The sequence below is a fragment of the Heloderma suspectum genome, chromosome 3 (genome assembly GCF_057233095.1).
Source record: "Heloderma suspectum isolate Gila_16-S chromosome 3, 16-S_ref, whole genome shotgun sequence".
NCBI lineage: Eukaryota > Metazoa > Chordata > Lepidosauria > Squamata > Helodermatidae > Heloderma > Heloderma suspectum.
This window is the reverse complement of record NC_139460.1, coordinates 228,149,111-228,163,295: the sequence shown is the minus strand read 5'-3', so window position 1 is coordinate 228,163,295 and position 14,185 is coordinate 228,149,111. Positions and strand designations below refer to the sequence as shown.

General features: G+C 41.5%; 1 protein-coding gene across 1 annotated transcript in view; it reads left to right on the top strand.

Annotated features, from left to right (window-relative positions):
• KNDC1 (kinase non-catalytic C-lobe domain containing 1) overlaps positions 1 to 8,540 on the top strand; it is a 122,999-nt gene extending 114,459 nt beyond the window's left edge. The window contains exons 28-34 of the mRNA XM_084845921.1: positions 1,041 to 1,253; positions 2,918 to 3,000; positions 4,303 to 4,453; positions 5,746 to 5,868; positions 5,990 to 6,049; positions 7,127 to 7,284; positions 7,527 to 8,540. Of these exons, the coding sequence (XP_084702047.1) occupies positions 1,041 to 1,253; positions 2,918 to 3,000; positions 4,303 to 4,453; positions 5,746 to 5,868; positions 5,990 to 6,049; positions 7,127 to 7,284; positions 7,527 to 7,758 (1,020 nt within the window). The 3' untranslated portion in view covers positions 7,759 to 8,540. The remainder of the gene's footprint in view (positions 1 to 1,040; positions 1,254 to 2,917; positions 3,001 to 4,302; positions 4,454 to 5,745; positions 5,869 to 5,989; positions 6,050 to 7,126; positions 7,285 to 7,526) is intronic.
• The last annotated feature ends 5,645 nt before the right edge of the window (positions 8,541 to 14,185 follow it).

The window sequence follows — 14,185 nt, the reverse complement described above, 5'->3', positions numbered from 1 at the left end:
TACATAGTTGCTCTAGCTCTGCCAGGTAGCCAGCCTGGGAGTCCAGGGTAGGAAGGAGGATGTGGAACATGGCTGTGACAGAATCTCACTGCTCAGTGTGGGTTCGTAGTTCTTGCCCTCAAATGTGCAGGAAGATGCTGGATCTTAAAATCTTTATAGGGGATCAGTTGCTCAAATTTTTTATGCCCTCTGTTCTTGTCTGTTGACACTTGGTCAGAGAGACATTGTAGCAGCAGTCCAATTTATTAAGGACTGGGGGGGGGGGTTCTATAAGGAAGGCTGAGCTCCAAAGAATTGATGCTTTCGAACTGTGGTGCTGGAGAAGACTCTTACGAGTCCCCTGGACTGCAAGGAGGTCAAATCAGTCAATCCTAAAGGAAATCAACCCTGACTGCTCATTGGAAGGAGATGAGCAGAGAGCTTCGGCTATTGGGCGGTATAGAAATGAAATAAATAAATAAATACTGAAGCTGAAGCTCAAATATTTTGGCCACCTAATGCGAAGAGAAAAGTCAATGGAAAAGACCCTGATGCTGGGAAAGATTGAAGGCAAAAGGAGAAGGGGACAGCAGAGGATGAGATGGCTAGATAGCATCACTGATGCAATGAATATGAACTTGAGCACACTCCGGGAGAGAGCAGAGGACAGGAAGGCCTAGCGTGCTACGGTCCATTGGGTCACGAAGAGTCGGACACGACTTAACGACTGAACAACAACAACAGAGGGGGTGGTTGTGTGATGTATGTAGCTTTAAAAGAAACAGCAAGTTTTTGTTCTTGCAGGAAGCCCGGGTGGGGCCTCCCACCCCCCTTAGTGCAGGCTTTGGAGCTGATACAGTATTCCAGGCAGCTCTTCAGAAGTTAATGTTTGCTCATGTGTTGTGATAAAGAACCTTGTTGGGATGGTACCTAGGTTTATTGGACAAAGTCTAAGTCTATATAACCTTGTTTATGAATTTAAGATGTGTAGATTATGTAAGAATTCATTTTTGTTTGAGTAAAGTTATAGATGGAGCAAATAGCGTTTTTTCCTTGTACAGAACTTTAACTGGAAACTCTCAAAAGACAGTGAAGCTTTTGCACCATGCCGGAGAGACAGACAACATGGCATTGCATCAGCTTTACCAAAGGCATGCTATACAAATGTAAAAGAAGAATTCTCAGGCTTCTATGCTAAAATAGATGGAGGACCATATTTCTTAATAGATTATACTGCACAACAACTTTGCTATCAGCTGACACTGCTGGAGCAGGTAAAATTAGTTCTCTTTTATTAACTGAAAAGAGTTGTATGCAATCACTTCTCTGTTGCTATATTCTTAGCACTATGCAAGCTAGATGCTGCTATGCTGTCAAACCCAACCATATCCAATCACATGCCTAGCTTTTCCACATGGCCATTTACCCACATGCTCTTTCAACCCTATAGTGTCTTAAATGTTTTTATAAATTACAAATGTATCCATTTCTACCTAAAGGGAGAACAGTCTTGCTTTGTGAACTAAGAAGATAAATTGAACACAGAACGTTAATCTTGAGACTAGTTTACAGTCAGTATTCAAATTGTTGTGAAAACACAGAAACTGAGTGGTTGAATGAAGCCAAGCTGAGCAATCACCAGTGATCATGTGTAGTGTACAGTCATGAAGCTGCAGGCTTCATGGGTAACTTCCATATCAAGCCCCTTGAGAATGTGATTTTAAGACATTATGGCCCTGAGAGCTGGCAACATCTCTAGCCCACTTATGTGACCTGGCTGCTTCAAATGCTGGAGGTAATATAAGTACCAAGTCTGTGTCCTAGTGTCTCCCAAGGTCAGTTAACACATTTCCTGAACAACAACAACAAAACGAACCTTCCATTGTGTTGTTCAGTATGAATGCTCATTCTGTCCCCCTCCTCTTGAAATCCTGGTTATTCTGTGGAATGCAGAGATCAGTTGACACAATTACTTTCAAGCGCCGTCTCCCACTGAGCAGAGCCCATTTAGCTCCTTCATATACACCTGAGGGCAGTGAAGCAAGTTGGGAGGCAGCTAGAATGCAAGTAAAATTCGTGATGGGTCTTGTCCAGCAGAAAGACACACTACTGAACTCTTTGGTGGTGATGGTGACAAAGAAAAATATTTTTTCCACCACCTTTGTATCTTTACAGTGCCAGTGTAAAGTGGAGCTTTTCTGGATGGTTTGGGCCATCATGGCCAGTAGGAGGCATGAAGGAACCCTTGCTTTGCCTTTGAACATAAAATCACTTGCATCCACCACAATCTAGATACTATGGTTAATATAGATCAGTGAAAGGAGCTGTCAAGGACACCTTATGTAATTTTGGAATATGACTCAGTTATTAAGGCCTGAAGATGTAGACAAATGCTTGGCCAAGCCTAGCTTACCACCTATATGCTCGACCCTTGCCCCTCTTGGCTTATTACATGTAGCAGGGGTGGGAAGTGTCTGGCTGGGTGCAAGAGGTGCCTCTTTAAGAGAATGGATGGTTTGAGCTGCCTTAAAGGAGACTGTGGTATGACTGCTTTTGAAGAACTTGATTTGAACCAGGAAGATGTGAACAATTATTTGCTGGTGGCTATTACCCCCTTCCTGAGCAAGATGCTCAAGGAGGTGGTTGCTGGCCAATTCCGAGCACTCATAGGTGAAACGGATTTTCTGGTTCCATTTCAGGGGTTCACACCTGGTTTTGGCACAGAAACCTTCTTTGTTGCTTTGTGGGATGACCTTTACTGTATGAGAGACAGTGTGGGGAAGTGTGGCCCTATTGATTCTCCTTGATCTTTCAACAGCACTTAGTATCTTTGATCAGAGTATCATTCTGGAAAGGCTGCCTAAGTTGGCATTGAGGGACAAAATTATACATGTACAAATGATAAATGGTATCATATGCATCAGTTTTTTCTGTTTAGGAAATGTTCCATAAATGTCATCCAGTGCACTTTCAAAATTCAAGAGCGCTTGGAGTCAAAGACAAAAGTGTACCTTTCCAAAAGTAAGTTTGTTGCTTTGCTTAGCCTAGTTATATACTGTGTAATGGATATCTCTTTTTTAATGCAATATGTACAATGATAAAATTAGTTTAAGACTTCAGTTTTAACCCAGCTTCACATATCATAGGAGACTTAAACAATATACAGCAACAGAGACAGTTCTAAAGACAATATTACCCAGATAATGTTTGAAATTAAACATACTGAACATCCATTTGTAAGCAAAAGATTTTATCAAAATGGTAGCACATATCTATTCTGTATTATAACATTTTTCATTGATTAATAGAATAGTGTTAGTCAGCTTGCGTACTGCAGCTGGGAGTGAAAAGGTTGTATGTCTCACTGTACCAATTTGTCCTGGCAAGAAACTGTGACTTGGCCTTTCAAAGGCACATTCTGCAGCCAATCTTCCAGTGCAGGGGTGGGTTGAAGGTAGGTATGGATCTACTGGTAGATCTTTGGATGATTTGCAGTACATCATCAAGGATACTTAATTCCCAATTGTTTAACAACAGCAGCAACAAAATGAGCTCTACCCACCCTAACATATACTGCTGAAATGAAGAAAACTTGGAGTAACCAGAACTTGATTTTTGTGTGGAAGGATTGTGAGCTCCATTTTTTTCTGGTACTCAAAACTCATTCCTGGACTCAGAATTCTTCCATTCTAAGTGTATGCCATTTGCACTGGGTACTGGTTTGTGTATCTCAAGAGTCTACTAAAAACAAAGTAGATCATAGGCATGGGAGAAACCTCACTATCAGAGAAAAGCTTATAAAATGAACAAGATCAAGATGTTTATTAAGGGAATTATTTACATAAGGAAATAAAGTGTTGCTTTTCAAATGGTAGGATGAGATTGCTTAAATATACTGTTTTTAAATTAAATATGCTTAGCTACAGTTCCTAATACATATGAGAATCTTTGCCAGCTAAATAAGCTCTTAATAACTTTTTCCTCAGACCAGCTTTCCCTAACCTTTACTTCAGCCAATCACCCACAAGAGCATCTTCCTCTGCCTCTTCCTAATTTTCTGACTAGGATGATTCAGATGTTTCAAATTCTTTGGTCCTCAGCTCCACTTCCAGTTATTAACCAACTGTCTTCTGACTAACTGACTTAGACACAAATGACCATCACACAATGACCCTGATCATTTGAGTGTAGACCTTGTGTCCAGGATATCCATCCAGTTTGGGGTCGCTATGATTTCTTTACAATGAGTTTGCTAACATTAGTCTTTACTAACACAGATAAATAAATAGTATTTAAATTTTGTAGATGCTTGTTCTTTTACAGAGCTGCTTCCTCTGGGCCATTGCCTACTCAAGTCTATAACCTTTTTGTGAAAAACTGTGTCCAAGACAATTACCTCTTGCAGCTTTTAAAATATGCAGACAGTGTCAGTACCTGGGTTGCTGCTGAAATCGTAACAAGCTACAGTTCTAAGGTTTGCAGTCTTTTTTTCTATTTCATGATTAATAATTTTGTGTGCATAGATCATTCTTTGTGGTTGATTCATTTTATGCAGTTAACATGTTTACTTTTTCTATGAATAGGGTAAGGTAGCTGCAGTGGCGTTAAGGAGTATAACATTCAAGGGAAGGGAGGTTGGCCACATCAGCTTCCAAGAGTGGGTTTTGTCAGCACCATGGCAAGGAGAGAGAGAATAAAGCCTATCTCCCCATTCCCTACATTCCCAAGGTTGCTCAGGCTTTGCTGCCATGGCAGTCAGTTAACATTTGGCCCTCCATTTTAACCCAGCAACAAACCATGGGTTAAAACGATGGTTTGTTTGTCCCCAACAACCCAGAGTGCCAGGTTCACATGTCACATCAAACAGGAATGGGGCATTCCTGTATTGTTTATTAAAGCTGATGCAAAACAGAAGTGGTGAGCACATGGGAGGCTGCCCCGCCAGTTCATGGGTTAAACACCCATGAATTGGTGTTACATGTGAACCAGGTCAGTGTGTTTGTATTGCTGTAGTTTAAGCTCTAACCAACTTGCCAATTCAATGGCCCCGAATTCCTGATGCTGCCTTTTACTAAAATACACCTGCACTGGGTTATTCTTGCTGGGCTGCTTTAATAGTCAATTAGTACAGGAGGAAGGTGTGGTGTCCGCATACCCGGCATTCCTATCCCATATATTCACTCTGAAAATTTTGACAGAAGGAATTCATTCTCATGTCATTTTGATAGCATCATACACTACAATAAGAGAAGTTTGATTGATTTTGTTGCTCAGCTTCTAAAGCAGAAATATTGCTAACTCTTCTTTTAATAGCATTTCCTATTCTTGTGTATAGCATTTCTCAGAAATGCACATAATTGTTAATTAGTAATCAGAAAACAAGCAATTAGAGAGCAGTAGTTTTGCTGCTGTTCAATAACAAGTTTGATAGAGACAGAGTTTCATGTAATGAAGAGGCCATAACATAAATATTTCTTGATCTCCTGTTTCAACATATGAAGCAAGATTTGTTAATTATAGTAATTTATCTAGTCTGACACCATAATTCTTTTAGCCAGCTTTTAGATACAGTCATTGATGGAAAATGCATTTCAAGTCATTTAAATAGTTGGTTTATTCAGCATATAGCTTTTTCCAGTTGCAACTTTCTAATAATCATGCCTTCCCAATTGTATAACAAAAAGTAACAGGTTTACTGGAAGCATATTTGGCATTAACTGAATGATGATACATTTTGTAAAATATTTATTATAATTTATTTTCCAGCTGCAAGTAAACTTACTGTCAAAATTTCTCTTCATTGCAAAATGTTGCTATGAGCAAAGAAATTTTGCTACTGCAATACAAATCCTAAGAGGCCTGGAAAATCTCATTGTGAGGCAATTGCCAGTGAGTAAATATTTACTTTGCAGTTCATCCAGGCAATGTCATTTTTATAATATTTTGAACAGGCAAAATTATGTATTCCAGCTCAAAAACTAATATTTTTGTTTCATATACTTCTATGTAGGTTTGGAAATGTTTGCCTTCTAAAGTATCTGACATAATGGAAGAACTAAAGGCTGTTGAGGTACATTAAAAATAATACTCCCTATTCTGTGTTTCCTAGTGGCCTTTCCCTCACTAGATTTAGTACAACTGCAAAGTTAAATGATATCTCTGTAAAAGCAAACTATAGGATCACTTGGCTTGATTCTGTTGTCCTCCCATGTGCTTCATTCTGACCTGCTTTTCTATATGCAGTTGTCTCATTTCAGAGTAGTCTGCAAACACTGAAGGATATTGATTTTTTGTGTTGTTGTTTTTGTAGCACCTGCTGATAGGCATCCTGGGATGATGGTGATGATGATGATTTTACAAATGTACATTAAGGGCAACAATAACTTATTTTTTCCATAAGACCAAATTTCTGCTAGTCGCAGCGAGACAACTGCTTGTTAGCTATAATACAATTTTCAACTTCTAAAGAGAAGTACTATGCTGCATTTCTACCTTTGAGCTCTGCCCCTAGAATCTGGCTTCTTAAAACCAGAAGTGTTGGCTGTGGTGAGTTTAATTATTCTCCTAGCCTGATTACAGGCTTCTGAAATGGATTCCAGATGAGCTCTATTTCCAATAAAACACCTGTGCTTCTGCATCTGTTGTTCAAATGTCATAGTGTCCTGTACAGATGGACCTAACTGGAGGTAATGCTATTTTTCCCAAGGTGGAAATAACCTGCTGGCATATAGACTCTGTTCTGTATTCCTGTATATCCTTGACAAATTGTATAACAGGGGCTGAGAAGGTGCTGTCGAAGGACTTGAGAGTCAGTTGTCTCCTCATACACCCACTTAACGGCCTTTGGGGGAGGGAGGGATAAGAAAAGAAAGAAAGAAAATTGCAATCTCTCTCTGATTCTCCAGGATTGGAGTTCTATTATTAAAATCAGTTTCCAGGACTGAGTCCAACCAATCTCTGGCTCAGGTTAAGCCCTGAACAACTTACCCACATACATTATTTCCTTCTCTAATCTAGGTTTTTTTTCCTTAAAAAGTACCCAACATATTCATTATAGTGTACTAAAGGAAAGATGTTGCCACTATGAAACAGATTTTTACGCCATGCTCTAATGTGTCTGTATGTGTTTCTATGCAAATTATATCAGGTGTTTTTAAAAAGCGACAGCTTGTGTTTAATGGAAGGAGAGAGGTTTAAGACTTCACCAACAATCCCATCAGCCCATGTTCTGGCAATGCACATCCAGCAGCTTGAAACTGGAGGATTTACTATGAGAAATGGCACATATAAATGGACTAAACTTAGGTAATTTTACTTCTGGCACAAAGTTCTTTAAAAGTATACAGAACAACAGAAATAAAAAGTACATTCGTTATTTTGGCTTCTTGTGAAATGTGTTGTTTTGATTTTATTGTAGAATGCCTTGCATACTTTTGTAGAAAAATGGTTTTTAAATATTAAATATATAACACTGTGCATTTAAGTCTTCTTGTACTTTATCAGCTGTTAAAAAAAACTAAATTTCATTCATCTCTTCTTCTTTTAAGAAACATTGCAAAAGTTGTGAGCCAGGTTCATGCATTTCAAGAAAATCCCTACGGGTTCCCTCCAGATCACCGACTACAATCTTTCCTAAGACAAAGAATAGCCTCTCTTAATGATGCAGACATCTCTGCCTTAGCAGCTGACAACTGCACCAATTTTCACCAGATACGAGCTGAAAAGCAGTCCCGAAAAATCCAGGACACATTGCACAGGATGAAGGCAATGTTTCAGTAACTGTTTACATTTCATCTTTCTCTAATGTTTTAGGTTTGAAGTAACTTAAATTCTTGGGATGGTTACCAGATTGTGGCACTTGTGACAGCAGTTTTAGAGTGCAATCCTGTGCAGATTTACTTGGAAGAAAGTAAAGGTACACTTAAAGTATCATCTCCATTTGAAAATAGCACTGACCAAGATGTATATCTGACTCAGTTTGAGTTTGAAAAAAACAAACTCTAAGCAAAAAAGGGCACGATATCTGCTGTGTTGGTTCCTTGCTTAACAGGAAGTTGCCCTCAGATGATCTTGTCAAAGCCATATGTTGTGTAAAGAAATGTAATATTAAGTCCTTCTTTATTTTGTCTTGGAGGGTAGAGGTTACTGTAGAATATGAACTCTATTTATAGCAAGTCTGACTATATCTTGTCAAAAGGGAGTTCCCTCCAGGCTTGTTGCTAGTACTGATGGGCAAGCATAAGGGTGTGTGAGGTATCTGGTGTGGAGGGGCTGGTTCCTTAAATGGAGCAAGTTCAGGGGTTACTGCCTCTGGAGATTCTAATGTAGGGATCCCTGACTTGTTGAGTCCTGGTTGATGGGCTCAGGCTTGATGTTGGGCCATGGACTGGTATCCAGTGCCTCTGCCTCCAGTGCTGCTGGTCCACCTTGGCTTGGCTGGCCCCCTCCTCATCTAGTTCAGGGTCATGGTCCAACCTGCTGGGGTGGAGGTCCTGACATTAAGTCCACAAAGATAGGAGTTTCTTGAAACTGTCCATCCACATGTAAAAAGCATGCCTATTAAAAAAAAAGAAAAAAAGCAGATCAAATATATCTGTAAAGTGCATTGATGGGCCTTCAGAGTCCCACAGAAATAATAGCAGTTGTTGGCTAAAACGTATGCATAATTGTTTAGAAATGTTTATTTACTAGTATGTTCTAAGTAATTAAGGTTGTAGAGAGACTAAATTAGACCAGGTGCACACATCTTCAGCAAGCTGCTGTTCATGAATGGAGACAGCCACCACAAGATCTTATGAGAACTGGCCAATAAATACTTTTAAGTATACTGCAGACTATGCTACCAACTTCTAAGTTTGATCTGTGGCTGAAGTTGGCAAAATACTAAATCATTTTTATTTTGTGTTTAATCCAACTGGATGGTGGACTCTGCTCCTCTCCACACCAAGCCATATGGCATTGTACTTGCCCAGGATCTTCCAAAAAGGTGTATATAACATTGAAACACAGAAGTCTTTCAACCCCAGTGCCACAACTTGTCCACAATCCAGTTTTCTAAACTATCTCCCAGAATTGATTTTGATAAGTGGCAGCACATCCTAGTGCTGAATACTATCTGCAGACCAAGATCTCTCAACCCAATCAATTCCTTGAGTGCCATGATATTCTCCTTGCCCTCAAGGTGCACAATGCGAATTCCTAATCTCAGTCGGATCGATCTCCTTCAACTGGGCAATAGGCTTGCCCACTTTGAAAAGTCCTACAAGTGTCTCAGGGTAAGCCACCTGAGAGGATACTTCAACCCAGAGTATTTTTCTGGTTGTCTGTCAGTTCCCTCATATTTTCTGTGGCTACTGGGTGCCACCAATTCTGGGGCTCATCCCCCACCCTTAAAATACATGAAAGACTTCACACTCCAACCTTTCTATCCATGAATCCACCCATCTTAATGGAGAATGCCAGTGCAGCGAAGTGCCCTGAAATTGACATCATAACCAACTGTCTCTGACTTAATGTTATAGTATTACAGTGGCTTAGAAATCCCTACACTCCTCAAATTCCTTGAAGGTCCTTATATATATCACCCTAGTGCCAGTGATACTTGGATGGGCCTGTGGCCTTGCCACAGTGCCTAGAGTGGCTCAGCTTAAAGTGAAAGAAAGGCATCAGCTATGCTGCTTTTATTGCCTAGCACATTTTCACTGTGAACAGAACATATCACAGATGTGACAGCATGAGTGACCTCCTCACTTGCTTTAATATGAATAATAAGGATGAAGATATTATTAATAAGCATTTATATAGCACTTTAGAATGCTCACAGCACTTCAATATAGTAAGTTAGGTTAGTATTACTCCCGATTGTAAGGCAAATTTCTCCAACCTGGTGCCTTGCAGATGTTTTAGACTATAATTAATTAACCCTGATCATTGGCTGTGCTGGCTGGGGCTGACAGGAGCTGTAGTCAAAACATCTTGGGGACACTAGGTTGGGGAAGAATATTGTAGGGAGTGATACTGTCTTGAACAAAATCACCTGTTGAATTTACAAATACGATGAAATTTGAACACAGAACTTCTCAGTTCACAACACAGCCTCTATATTATACTGGATCTTGGTGAATTATTGGGATAACTTCCTGGTTGTCAAACCAGAACTCCAGTAATGAAGAGTGCTGCTTCCTCACGATTTTCTTGCCCAAGGGTTTCCACTGTGTCAGAGGAAGCTCGAAGGCCTTGTTGGGCCTTGGATGTCCTCACCATTGCCCCTCCCCTATTCCGTACCCCTTCATGCACTGGGGTGACCATAGGATGACTGAATTGGCATGCACTCCCATTGGTTCTTCTTTCCCTCAAGGCATGCACTCCCATTGGCTCCTCCTTTCCCTCAAGGGCCTCATGCAGTAAGTGCAGCACAGTTAACTGTTTCCTCTGAGGAGTTACATCTTGGTGAGTGCAATGGTAGTGACTTCTTTTCATCAGTATTGCAGTGAAGAAGCTGAGATTATATACACAGAACACACGGATGCTTTTGAAAGTACATATCCAGCTGGACCTGCACTTTCAAAGTGCCCCTATCTCTCTGCTTGGGTAAAAAAGGGGCTGCCCCCTTACTGCCAGGACAGGGAAGGTTTTTTCTTCCTCTGGCATGGGGGCAGCCCCCTTCAGTCTTGACAGAAAGATATTTGGAGCTCTCTTTGTTTCCTGGCAGCTTCTGTTTTCTTTCTGGGCTGCAGAGAGAGACAGAGAAACTGGCCACAGGGCTCTCCTGCTACACTAGCCACTGTGCTCTGGTTTTTCTACCCCAAGTCTTACTTTTTGGAGATAAACCACAGAGTGCCTCAGCTAGAGCAGCAACAGAAGCTCTAGCTGCTGCATTCTCTTTTTTAAAAAGAATCTTAATAATGACAGGGAAACTCTAGGGCATGGGGGCTAGAGCAGTGAAAATCTTTGTGGCCGGTCTCTCTCTCACTGTGGACTAGGAAGACATTGGAGACACTGGGGAGGGGGACGACATTCAAGAAGACTGAGGGCTACATGCAGGCCACAGGTTGCCAACCTCTCAGCTAAACATATTAAGCCTAGCAAGGCTTCCCATTTATATGGTCCCCATGTTAAAAACAACAAATGGACATACTCATACCCAGGAAGACAACCCCAGCATAGCCGTATTATGAGGAGGACAATCCTGATACCTAAAAGTCAGGGCCTGACTTGGCCCAAACCCAAAGGAAGTAGCTTTCCCATTGTGTTCCTGTACAGCTCAATGTACTGTTTTGATAATTCCGCATGACTTCAGCATCCATGTACCATCTGGCAATATTGATAGCCTGAGTGGACTAAAAAAAAAAATTCCTCCAGCACACTACTCATCCTCACATTTGTTCCCCATTTCCTGTGCTCCTCCAGTGTTCATTTACAAGGAGAGCTACCCAATCTCTGACCACAAGATCTACGCTAGAAGGTGCTAACAAGAGCTTCTCCTTGCTGTAGCAGAGCACAAACTGCACCAAGGCCCCAATCCATTTGTCCTTGATTTGTAGGGGTGCCATAGCCTTATGCCATTGCTTTCTCGTGATACAGAAATGGTCAGAGTTGCCCTGAGCTTGGCTTCTTCTACCAGATTGGCTGAAACTAAAGCCTAACCCCAACTCACCAACATGGGTTTTTTTAAAAAAATTGTCTTCCTTTATGGATGCCGTTTTCCTTGCAACTTCTCATTTTGAAGGCAAATATATTTCCTTGGTTACTGACGTGAATCAGTGTAGAATTTGGCTCAAAGAGCTATTTTCATATAATTTTGCAACTGTATTGCATTTCTTGTGTGCTATCATGTTGACTGGATGAATTTTTGTGTGTGCATGTAAGTTCTAGTACTTTCTTGTATTTCATATAATTATCCCTAGTGTCTATTAAAAATGTAGTTTCAAACAGGTACCCTGTTCCAACAAAATGAAAAGAGCATGATACAAGAAGTCTTTTAAAGTATTAATTATACTTATTAACAATTTTTCTATTGCATTTCAATAAAGTTAATAATGGCCTTTTTTCCTGCATCTCAAGACGTTTTGGTTCAGTTATCTACATCTTTTTGCAGTAGGAAGTGGTATCTAAAAGAACTTAATCCTTCGTTTGTAAATGTTAAAATGTCATTCATTCATAAGGAGGTTTAAGTAAATGTTGCTGCTGTAAATTACAAATATGCCTCTGTAAAAAAATATTTGTTCGAAATAGCATATTTTCATGTCACTAAGTCATGCTTTGCTATTGTGTTGTATCAATATGACTTTCTACTATTTGAAATTACTTTTGAGATTCCTGGTAATGAAAACTGTTCTTCCCATCCAGTATTTAACTTTTTTTTTTAGTTTGCGTATAATTTATTTCTATAGGAACCAGTCAATATGTAAGGTAACAAAATTCTCAAAGTCAAGTGTTGTTTTTTAAGATAACTTAAAACATGACATGAAAATAAATAACAAATTTGTGTAATCCTTTTTGCATGTGTGTTATTCCTATTGAAGCTTGTGCTTCATTTTTATTCATGAAGTTTGTGGGAAAGCTGCATTATTATTTAATATGCATTAGGAGTGTTATTCCATGTGCTGTGGATACAGTTAGTGAGCAAGAAGTGGTCTGTGGCAAACCGGTTTTGTGGGATTGGTTCCAGCTTCTTCCTTCTGATGAAGTAGACAAGGTGCTTTCATCTGTAAGGCTGACCACCTGCTTACTTGATCCTTGCCCATCTTGGCTCATTATGGGCTGCAGAGAGAGATTGGGTGAGGGGATCAGGGCGGTGGAGAATGCCTCCCTTGAGGAGGGAGTGATGCCATCAGCCCTCAAGGAGGCAGTGATAAGACCACTCTTAAAGAAGCCCTCCTTGGATCCCCAAATTCTAAACAACTTTTGCCCACTCTCGCATCTGCCATTTTGGGGCAAGGTGATTGAGCAGGTGGTGGCGATACAGTTGAGGGCACACTTGGAAGAAGCCAATTATCTAGATCCATTTCAGTCGGGCTTCAGGCATGGGCATGGGACAGAAACGGCCTTGGTCACCTTGGTGGATGATACAAGGAGGGCTCTGGATAGGGGTGAATGCTCCTTCCTTGTTCTCCTCGACCTCTCAGCAGCTTTTGATACCGTTGACCACGGTATCCTGGACTGCCTGGAGGGGCTGGGCATTGGAGACACTGTATTGCAGTGGTTCCGGTCCTTCCTCTCCGGCAGGTACCAGAAGGTAGCACTGGGATAGGAGGTTTCGGACCCATGGCTGCTCACTTGTGGGGTGCCACAGGGTTCCATCCTCTCCCCGATGCTATTTAACATCTATGTGAAGCCGCTGGGGGCTATCATCAGGAGGTTTGGAGTGTGGTGTCATCAATATGTAGATGACATGCAGCTCTGCCTCTCGTTCAAATCTTCACCAAGGTTGGCCGTAGAATTCCTGTCCAAATGTCTGGAGACGGTGAGTGGCTGGATGGGGAGGAATAAGCTGAAGCTGAGCCCTGACAAGACCGAGGTACTTTTGGTGGGAGACAAGAGGAGGTTGGGGGATGTTGACCTGGTGTTGAATGGGGTACAGCTACCCTTGAAAGGCAAGGTCCACAGCCTGGGGGTCATTTTAGACTCCCAGCTGTCCATGGAGGCTCAGGTGTCAGCTGTGAGCCAGACAACGCTGTACCAACTCCCTCTGATACGGCGGCTGTGCCCCTTCCTTCCCGACCATTTGCTCCCATCGGTAGTACATGCCCTGGTCTCCTCTCGTTTAGACTATTGTAATGCGCTGTACGTGGGGTTACCCTTGAAGACAGTTCGGAAGCTGCAGCTGGTACAGAACATGGCAGCTTGCCTGATTACAGGCAGCCGCTGGCGAGATCACATCACTCCAGTGCTGAAGGAGTTGCACTGGTTACCAGTTGTTTTCCAGGCCAAATTCAAGGTGTTGGTTTTGACCTTTAAAACCCTATGCGGTTCCGACCCAGCCTATCTCAAGGAGCACCTCCAGCAACACCAGACAGGCCGCTTAACAAAATGAGCCTTGGATGGCCTTCTCTCTGTCCCATCAGCCAGGACAGCTAGGCTGGTGAGGACGAGGGAGAGGGCCTTCTCTGTGGTGGCCCCCACGCTGTGGGACTCCCTCCCTAGGGAACTCCGCTATGCCCCCTCTTTAATGAGCTTCCGCCGTGCATTAAAAACATGGTTGTTC